This window comes from Paralichthys olivaceus, chromosome 1 (assembly GCF_024713975.1).
Source record: "Paralichthys olivaceus isolate ysfri-2021 chromosome 1, ASM2471397v2, whole genome shotgun sequence".
NCBI classification, from domain to species: Eukaryota; Metazoa; Chordata; class Actinopteri; order Pleuronectiformes; family Paralichthyidae; genus Paralichthys; species Paralichthys olivaceus.
The window spans coordinates 3,893,071-3,904,266 of record NC_091093.1 but is presented as its reverse complement, the minus strand read 5'-3'; the positions used below and the strand labels follow the sequence as shown (position 1 = coordinate 3,904,266).

The following is an 11,196-nucleotide window of genomic DNA, read 5'->3' as shown; positions in this document are numbered from 1 at the left end:
TTTTTGACACTGTGCAGAATATTTTTAAATTACCAGGAGTAGACTACCATGTCCAGATGCTATTAACTATTGTTAACCTGAAGATCATTTTTTTCCATTTGCCCTGTCCCCATCCCTTAGCCCTACATCTTTGCTCTACCACTTCATTGTGCACGTTGCAGTGACGGGGTAGTGTTGTCCCAGGTCACTATGTGATGTGGGGGTAGCGGCCATCTAGCCCTTCAAACACCCCTTCAACCGTAGTGTATGTCTCTGCAGCACGGACATTGTCAGACAGAGAGCGCACGTAGGCTCACAGTCTACACGCACCCTCTGTCTGACGTGCAGAGAATCTCCTTCCCATGTCGCTGTCATGGTTTGTATGTGGAGGGGCACATCATATGATACACACTGATGTTAGAATGTGTCTTCACAAGTACAGTAAACACAACATTCATCTATTTAGCAAAGTTTCATTTGACAATTTCCTGCAATAAAAGGAATGTCCCCCACATCACAAGCATACCAGGCTTCAGAATGAGCCCATTGGACTCATGGAGTTTATGGAGGCAAGCTTAACTTCCCAGGTGGCCCCAGGGCAAAGATGAGCTTTGTGGCTCCTGTTAACCCCAGCTCCTCACACTCCGTGCAGTGTGGACAGTTTTTCCTGGAATATTACATGACCTCAGATTTGCTGGTTACCCAAATAGCATCTTTGGGCCTTCATCATTCCAGCTCATATTGTGCTGTTGTGCTGCAAATACAATAAACTGGTACATTGTCACGTATCTGTTGAGAATTATATATTATGTGTCAGAAACACAATGTCACACAATGACTTTAATGATTTTACACACACTTCTGGTGTCTTTTAATGAAAAGATAAATATGAGTGAATGCAGTCCAGTAATGACTAGGTGCATCATAACAGTAATAATAACCTTCCCCTTCATTGTTTATAGTCACGATGTTTCTTCTACTTCTGTATACGTTCTGCACCATGACAGCCAGGGGTGGGGAGTGTTCATGGCAGAGCTCACTGATAAAATCTTTGTCTAAGTCACTGTCCACATCTGACACAGCTCTCCCGCACATGTTTCTCTGATTCTTCATGTGACCCTGCAGGCTCTGAGTCACACTCGGGAATGAGATTTTTAAAACTTTAAATGCCTCTTCTTTTTATTTCTTATCTAATATAGTTACAATCATCCATTTTCATCTGTTGCGGTGGCACATATTTTACTTTGTATTTGAATTAGTTGTGGGATATATACATAATAAATAGTGCAAATAATGAAATTCACTGTCACTTTAACAGCTACAGCACATATTTGTATGCTCTGCTCTTTCAGGACATCGTACCAGCCCCACAGTCACCTGAGGGAAGGTAGGACAGATATTCATGAACCTCCATGGGAGCAGATGGATACTTCATTTGATTACACTTTAATGACTTTTATATCATAGCGACTTTTAATCACCTACTTAAACTTTCTCATGAGCCAAAATTTGTTTTCACAGCAGATGTGTTTGTTTCTCATCGGAGATAAATGTTATTAATGGCTGCTTTGTATTCAATTGCTACAGATATAGCAATGTGACAGTGAGCCATGGTTCATGTTATCATTTACACGTCAGTTTCATCTGTGAGCCTGCTGCCTCGACTCCCTGCAGTTCCTCTTCTTCAGATAAGTGCATAAACTGTTCTCTGGAGGCTTCATCATGATTCATTGAAGAAAATGACGAGTTGTACAGTAACAGTGCTGGACTGTTTTTTAAGAGAATGGCATTCGGAAGCACTGTCAGAGGACCAGGAGCAGCAACTACGCTAGACAGAACTCTGTCTAAGGCCAAGAAGAGAAAAGAGACTGTGAATATGTTTGGATCCCTTTTTTTGAAAAAGAATTAATGAATTCAGTCTGCCTCTGTTAGGCCTGATTTTAGTCACATAGTCAGATACCTTCTATCTGATGTAAATCCATTAGTTATCTATACCGTTAAGTGTTAAGAGTCTAGAATCAACCTTATTCCATTGTGCAAGTCCTCTGACTGTGGGATGTAGCTGGAGTAAGTGGAGAAACGGGGAGAACACTCAAACTCCACACAGAAACCAGTAACCTTATTGCTGTAATCATTAACCATTTCAACACCATGCTGCCAATGACACATGAAAAAAAATAAATAAAAACACAGATTAGAACAAGGCTATGTTGCGAACAGTGACTTTAAAGTGTTCTAGTACATGTCAGCCACAAACTGACTGTTTGAGCCAAATGAACATTTAAAAGTCGGCGTTGAATGGAACCCAGGAACATGGAACATATCTCATGAACTGTGAGTCTGATCAGCTTCACTCTTGGCATGTGTACTGTTAGTGGCCTAGGGAACAGTAGTGTCGAAATTGGTGTAATGTGGGTGATACATATTAATAAAATATAGTTTAGTGTTTAATAGTCAGTGGGAGTGGGGCAGTGTGCCTTCAGTCTATAGACGGAGTAGCACGTGTCTTTAATGTCCTACAGTAGGGGCCTGTAACTGGGTCAAAGCGTCATTAAAATCACAGCCGGATCATTTTGCTTATTTGATCATTTTATTTCACTATTTCACCATCATGGCAGCGACATACGACATAAGGACAGAGGATGTCACACCTTGTTACGCCCTAAGAAACTAACTGTGATTTGTCAATATGGGCTATTCAAATAAATTTGATAGATTTACAGTCACAGAATCACTTCCTATTTGGCAATTTGTCTTCACAGTAAAAGTATGACGTTTGCTTTATGATGCAATGCTTTAGATCTAAATTTTGTTAAACAATTAAAGTTTTTGTAGCTCATATGAAGAATAGAATATAGAATGAATGAATCGAGCTGAATTACAGACCTTTATTTTTGAAAAGTTGTGAACTTGAGTCTAAAGATTGTGCCAATTGTTTAACAGACCTCTGACTAGCCAAAACGTAAGGCATATACAAATATTAGCAGTAAATCATTCAAACATATATATAAGCCACACGTGTTAACAGTAATGAAGCAAATCAGTTTGATTGTATGAAAAACATTGTCTTTCTTTATTGCAGATAAACCAGGTAGGATGAACACAAAGTTTTGTAACTTCACTCCCAAGCTCTGCACACAAACAGTGTATTGACCTGTGTTCCTGATGGTTCCAGCGTCAGTGTGTCTGTAGAAGTCAGTGCTGTTGAACAGTGACATGAAGTGATCAGACTGACAGACAGCTGCTGGCCTCTGGCTGCTCCTCAGTCCCGCAGGTCCCGCCTCCTGCCTCCAGACTGCGGGGCTGCTGCCATTTCACAGCGGACACACACTCACACACTCATACACACACACACCAGAGCCTGTTGTTGGACGAAGCTCTCTCTCCCGCTGCAGGAGCTCCGTTTTTCCCTCTCCTGGGTGCAGAAGTTTACTCGTGAGGATGAGTGTCGCGGTGGCGGAGGGCTGCTTTCTGTCCGCCCTGCAGCCCAACTTCTCCTGCACCACTTACATGGTTCCCTCGGACGGCCCGTGTCCGGACCCGGTGGCTAAAGCCCGGAGGGTCCAGGAGCAGGTCCGGATGAGACTGGCCGAGAAGAGGTCCTCCTCCCTGACCAGACTGGACGACTCAACAGGTGAGAGCCACAGCATGGTTCAGTCCAAACTACAGACTGGTGACTGTATCACTGTTTATCTGTAAAATATGTAAAGCCTCTGTCCTCACATATGGAACCTTTCTGAAGAGTCGTTTTAACATCACAGTTACAAGAAAGCAGAAGAGAACGAGAGAAGAAAATAGAAATGTGCCAGTCTATTATCTACTCATATAAAACAATACTAATATATAAATGAGTTATTGAGTTTAGATTCATGAGAAAAAACCTAAAACAATAAGAATTTGTGAGACTACTGTGTTTACAGTGTACACTCAGTTACTTTATCAGATACATTGGTCTAAAACTAATGCAACTCTCATCAATAGATCCCATTATAAGGTTTTATCAAGATTATAATATTGAGGTTTTATTGAGGTGCTGATTCAACCGCATGGTTAGAGGATGCAGGTTGGGGTCCTGCTGAACAGTGTTCTGTGTTTTTTATCTTCCAGTCTACACGTACTGATTTGAATGGGGCGGGTGTTTGGAATTGGCGATGTGATGAATGTGTAAAGCTATAAATTCAGTCTGCTTTAGCTCGTACCAGCTCCTAAAGAAAGTCTCGTACTCCTCGGCTGATAACGCTCCGCTCTGTTCACCAGCTTGTTGTAAACGTTGCTGTTTTGTGCTGAACAGGCAGTTGTGAAATGTTGAAATGTTAAATAGCTTTGATGAAGTTTGGTGAGAATTCTTTGTGGGTTCATGACTATGGAGATATTATTTGACATCTCACACACTTTGACTTGATTAAAAATCTATTACTGCAGCCTTGGAGAAACTTTCTTTTTTTCAAAGAGAAACCAAACTGACCCAAAGACAAAGGGACCAAGGACTCCTTGTTTACTCTATGGCATTTTTAATAACTGCACAGAACTCCCAACAAATCTGTCCATTCAAACACACAATATGTCAGTGTCAGCCAGCAGAGCTCAGCCAAAACGACCAGGGACAGTGTTGAGTGACATGGTGAAGTAGTGTAGGATCATGGGAGTCTTTCACCCATCACCCACCTTTGCGTATGATTCCTAAGTAAGTACTTTATGAGGTTTTTACTGGAAGCTGATTAATCCACATAGGTCTTCTCCGCCAAAACAAACAGACCCACCGATTAAAACCCTGGAAAAAGTATTTTCCTTTTAAAAGTCTTTGTTTCTCTGACGCTGTTCAGATCTTGCATGGCCTCTCTGAGGAGCTGTGACCCAAGCTGCCAACTATTGCTCAGTTTCTCTGATAACTGAAATCTTTCATCTGGTTAATATATATAGTTAAAAACCACCAAGAACTTACAAGTGTATTGGAAAATGAATAAGCTGGATTCAGGTAGATTACCACATATGCAACAGGATATGACATTTACTGGCCAACAAATGAAACAGCTTGAATAAAACAGATTTCTGTTGGTTCGTTTTTTAAACATTTTTACTGCAGAAAAGTTACATATTGTGCTGAGACTGAAACTATCAGCAGACTTCATTCATTTTCTTTCAATCAACTAATAATTATTTCAGTGCCCATGACCTGTGTTAATGCTGGTGGCAGCTTTTTCGAATGATTTAATGAATTGTGTTGAAAAGTGTTGTGTTTTCATACATTGTACGTTGAATATTTCTGAAGTTTAATATGCAAGAGAAACTATTTCAGAAAGATGTTTGTGCAATTAGTGGTAGATGTTGTTCTGGTTCTTCTGTGTCTTTGTGCTCAATAATGGGTTTAAAGTGTTAACATACGTTATAGTTTATATCATAACATTCTTTTCTTGTTTAAATTCTTATCTAACCTTTATTGCAACAACTATTTGCTTTTCATGAAGCTGATGAAACTTACTTTTTGGGGTCAACTTGAAACCTTGACAGTCATTTACCAAGCACCTGATTAAACATTAAACTCGGATTCATTTCTCCTGTTTAATGGGACTTTAGTCCAAATAAAAGATGCAGCAGCTCTGCAGCAGGTCACATGTTCAGCTGTGGAGGCGTTTTTCTTAATCTGAAAACAATTATCTGACTGATAATAAGCAGATTCCTGGTATTTGCAGTCTTACTCCACTTTCCTCATGCGGCAGTTGGATCACAGGGAGGCAGAGACAGTTGGGCTGGCAGAGGGGCTGAAAACACATCTGAAACCCCTCAATGATTCCTGTCACTCGTTACGAAACAAAATGTGGAGTAACCCCTAATGCTAATTATTGAGGGTTTGATGGGAAGTCTGCAACATTTTTTTTTCTCATTTACTTTGGAACACGATACTGTCAACATTTTCTGTAAAAGCTTCAGTAAAATCTCGGTGTGTGGTCAATAAAGACAGGTTTAAACAAACAGTCACGGTGATGTCGCCAGGTGTTATCTCAGTCCTGCCTGGACAATTTTTAACAGAAATTCTGTGTCCCAGACCAGAAGCAAAACAAGTTAGGACAGAGGTGGGCATTTAGGAGCATTTAGGTCTTAAAAAAACAAGTACACAAACGTTCATGGCTATTTACGCACCAATGCCTGTAAGTCGATTCCCAATCATACTGTGCGAAGAAAAGGTGCAGTGTGAGCATCTAGACTGCATCTGCATCTGCCAAAATACTGAGGGGAAGAGAAGAAAAAATGAACACACACAAATTAACATTAAAAATGAACACGTTCGCTCAGAAGTCATGTTTCAAATGGAGCATGAGCCGACAAAGTCAAATAGATTGAATGGAGTGAAGGCTGATTGCATACATTTAAATTGCAAATGTCTGTTACAGACGTTAGTGGGTTTTAATACCAGTGGAAAAGGTACTAAAGATGCTATCCAGCTGAGTTATGAGAAATGTATTGTTTCTGCTGCATTAATTTCTGCTCCTGATTACTCATATGACCTAAAGAATTAAGCCTATTCAACCAAAATGGCTTTCTTCATTGAGTGTACCAAATGAAAGTTGCACAACAAATCAAATGTAATGCTGATATGAATGCACATTCCACTGCAACCTTTTGTTCAAACAGTCATTCGCTGAACACTAAACAATAGCAGATGTGACAGTTTTGGGCAAATCTGCTCCACAGACAGCGTGCAGGAAACCGATGTGGAATATAGAACTTCCACCTCATTGTTACTTTTTGAAGAAAGTCATGCTCAGTGATCAACCAACTTTAAGCTTCTGATAACAGCTGAAACACATCATGGCAGGAACAATGTAAAAGAGCTGTAGCATCACTGTATTAACATCATGCTCATGGGCGGGTGCTTGTTATTGTGGTCCGTAATGAGAGGACTGATATAACAGGACTCTAGTGGCCAGACCATGAAGTAATATCTCATGAATGTTTGAGGGTCACTTTATTCCTTCTTACATCAGCTGTCTTAATAAAACCATTTATTTTAACCATATTATAGTTTTTAATATCAGAGATGACAAATTTAAACCTGTAAAACAAACAAGGGCAATAATGTGTGTGCTATGGGAACCTGAAAGTGTGTTATTTCCTGGTCATTTCCTGGGTTTTTCCCTCACTAAGGAAAATGTAGTCCATGACATCACAGATTCCAGTCAGGATGGTTTTGGGTGATAAATGTTCTCATGTTGAACACAAACTGTTTTTCATTTCATTCAGTAAAAACTGACAATCAAGGCCTCATGGTCCATGTGTTGACACGTGTGGGTTTGTGATTGTAGCTGGTCAACCTACAAAGTTCAGATCATACATATCAGTTCGACTGTGAACTGCAGTCTTTTTAAAGGGATGGTTCACCTAAAAAATTAAATTCACTCATTATCTACTCATCACTATGCCAATGGAGGGGTGGGTGAAGTGTTTGAGTCCACAAAACACTTCTGGAGTTTTAGGGGTAAATAGCGTTGCAGCATAATTAAAGTCAATCCTGACTGCTTCTTTAATAAAAAAGAAAACAGAACACGCCTCCATACTGCTCGTGTGGTGTTATCTAAGTGTTTGTAAGCCCCGCTGTGATCCGTGTGCGAACGCTGCTCTGGAGGAGCATAACAGCAGACATGTAGTCGAATTTGAATGTCGGAGAACACCACAGGAGAAGTATAGCAGAAGACAATGAGTGATTTTAAATTTTTGGGTGAACTATCCCTTTAAGAGGAAAGTCTGGGAGAGGAAGGATCAGCCTCTGCCCCTTACTATTGCTGCCCCTGACTCGGCCTGATAAGACAATAGGAGATCAGTGTGAGGGAGCCAGGATATTGAATAAACTCTGCACGTAAGCTTGTGTGAAATCCTCCTTCATTGGTTTGATGATTAACTGCATATATCCAAGTCGAAACAAATCACTTAGACTGAATCTCCTATTTTTTTTGATGATAATAAAATTTCCATTGCACCAGGGGACGGAAGTCTGTTTCCTATGATTGCCTGTTTCATCCTTTAAAGGTACAGTGTGTAGAATTTGAAATTACATGTTGCAGCTGAACACCCCTCACCTCACCCTCCCCTTCCAGAAGTGAAATAGAACCTGTGGAAGCTTCAGTTGTCACAAAAACTCAAAAGGTGTTTAGTTTGTTCAGTCTGGACTAATGTAAAAAACATGTTGGCCTCCGTAGAGAGGGTCCCCTCGATGTAAATATAAAGTATTTAAATATAAAGAACCTTTTCTGGGGTAAAGAAAACTACAATTCATACAATTTAGATGAAACGAACTAGTGAAAACATCATGAGGATTATTCTACATTAAATTTCTGCCAATAGATCCCTTTCACCTGAATCTTACACACTGGAGCTTTAACTGCCATTCACATATCACACTCTCTAATGCGATGAGTGGAACTGCTTCACTTTCGTGAGGCGTCTGCTGTCCGATGGTATTGATGATGATGATGACGACACTACTCACAGCTGGTTTTAACCAAAACAACTTGCTCAAATAAATCCCCATCTTTGGTAGAGTCAAGCATAGCTTGCAAAAACAGTAATTCCTCCCTCATAGCAAACTCTGCATTGATCCCACAAACAAAAAAGGTGCTTTGTGTTTGTAACGTCTGTAACTCTGTGACGATTCAGCGACTCCATAGCAGATATAAAGAACCCCTTCCCAATTTCTTGTTCCTGAAGGAGGTCTCAGCAGGGTTGGCAAAGCAGGCAATTAAATGAGGCCCCCAATTGAGAGGGGACCCCTGAGAATGGCTGATTATATTAGGTTTTGAACAGGAGACTGCTAGAACACCATGGTCAAAAACCCTCTACTATCGCCAAAAGCTTTGTAGTTTTATTTTAGTTCCAGTCTAGAAATTCTAAATGTGTGTGTTTGATGTACCTGTAACAACAATGAAGAGCATTAACTTTATCCAAGCACACTTGTTGTTGCAGCTCCAGTGTCGCAGCCTGTTTCTAGCTGTAATGACACTTATGTTTTCATCACTGTAACTGGGTCCTCACAAACACAGTGATTTGTCTTTCACTTCTCTCTGGATGTGCCAGATTCTGCATGTACTTTTATTTTCTTGACAGTAAGCATGATGCTTCTCAGCAATGACATAACCGCTGTGTGCCTTCACCCTGGAACAGCTGTGGCTCATGATTGGTCCGGCTCACCTAGGCAATACGTTTTTACATTAATGTTATGCAGAATTAATTAAACATGGACAAAAAGGGCCTTTATTAATATTTAAATGCTAGATAGTGTGTGTTCTCCAGTTAGTACACCTCATGGGAGATTTAACAGCACATCTTGTAGTGAAGCCAGCCCTCAGTCTTTAGTCAGCTGCTTCCAGGGGAAATCCACAGACTGAGGTTCAAGGTTGAGATGCTGTTTCCTAAAATGTGTCAAAAATCTGCTTTGAAAAAGGGAAAATTATGCAACATAATTTGTCCTTATACTTCAATGTGATTTCAAATGCTACAGTAGCAGAGCAACATTGAATATATGTGTTTTACTGTAAAAGAGCTAATAAAGGCAAAACTACTGATGCGACAAAGTTAGGTTAAAATATTTCAGTTCATGGTGGCATGGCTTTTATCTCTTTTTAGCCTAAGTAAGTCAAATTTTGGTCCAGATATCAAAGTCAGTTCATATTAGTTTGATGAGTCACAGTACTGGTTTAAGTTATTAAATGAATGATGGCTGAATTACATTTAGCTGCTTCAGTTCCAAGGTGTCTGAATAGTTGGCTGACTGTCACATGCTCATGTGTTACTGGAGCACTTGAACTGAACAGAGCCATCACTAATGTTATCAGTAACACCTAGTATGAGATGCCAAAGTGTCTGCTGTGAAAAAGGCGTATAACATTTCGGAAATTAGGTGCAGAATTAATTTTGTGTGACATTTTACGTGGGGTGGAAAGGAAAGATTGAATGAAATTCACACATTGTTGTCTGAATCCAAACTAATCTTGGGGCATTGTAGCCACTATTATAATGGAAGCAAAGGAAACAGATGGAGAGGGTGAGTAGAGCGAAACAGTGCAAACTTTGACGGAAAGAAGAACAGTCACAGGAGATGCGTGTGTGGACGGGCTTGAATGAACGGGGGTGTCCGCTGCAGTCTTCAAATGGTAATGTAAAAAACATGTTGGCAGAGAAATGACAGTTGGCAGATGTGTGCTTCAGCACCCCTCCCCTGAGCGCAGTAAGCACCTTGTGTGTAGAACATTCCTTTCCAATCTCCCCTTCACAACATGCTGTCAGAGACTATTTTAGACTGCTCTGCTCTTCAGACAGTTGGGTAGGGCCGGCTGAGTCTGATGGTTTTCAATTGGTTGATACATTTATGGAGATAATTTGATCTGAATACATTACACATACAATACAACCTTTCCCATCAGCTACCGAAAGTCTGACCCTCCACATTTGTACATGTTATCCTCCCCAAGACCTAAAATGAAGCTCAAGATTCAAAAGTCTTGATTTTAACCAAGTGACTGTGGAAAAACATCAAAAACAAGTGTTCAGATCCATTTGTTCCACAACTGTTTTCAGTTTAGAGAGACAAGAAACGAATGGCATAGGGACACAAGCAAGGAATGCAACTATCCCTTCCAGGAATGACGGACTTTCAATTCTACATAAAGGCAAAGATTTAGTGCTTTGTAACATGATGTCCATTAAAAAGATTATATTTTTTACCGCTGTCCGTTTGTTGGTTTGTTGGCTGGTTTGTTATGTCAGAAAGATTATGAAAAAACCACTGAACAGATTACCACACACTTGGGAGGAAGACAACATATAAATCAGTGAAGAATCCAATAAACTTTGGAGGGATCCAGATCAGGAATCTTTTATCACTTTCATGTAACATTGCAAGATAGACATTTTTGACATTTTCACTGTTTTCCCAAAGAATGATTCATGGATATTGATGGAAATCAGATGCGTTTAGGGGACTCATATCAATGAGTGTGTGAAATTTTGTGGAGCTTGATTGAATTTAAGGGGACTGTCGGGCCTTAGTGGAGGTATGAGCTGTACTGAGTGACATTCTAGTTAGAGGTATGTATGAGTTGGAATGATTGTAATGAGATTTACTGAGCATTCATGCTTCCCAGAGGATGGACTCTCTCAGTTCTCGACAGTTTATAATCTTTCTTCAACAACGCAGATCAGAAGACTGAAAGCATCAGACGTTTTGGG

At 40.2% G+C, this 11,196-nt stretch overlaps 1 protein-coding gene across 1 annotated transcript in view; it reads left to right on the top strand.

Annotated features, from left to right (window-relative positions):
• The first annotated feature begins 3,189 nt into the window (after window positions 1-3,189).
• Window positions 3,190-11,196, top strand: part of LOC109625114 (plakophilin-3-like) — a 40,009-nt gene continuing 32,002 nt past the window's right edge. Inside the window, exon 1 of the mRNA XM_020080211.2 lies at window positions 3,190-3,613. Within this exon, the coding sequence (XP_019935770.2) occupies window positions 3,421-3,613 (193 nt within the window). The 5' untranslated portion in view covers window positions 3,190-3,420. The remainder of the gene's footprint in view (window positions 3,614-11,196) is intronic.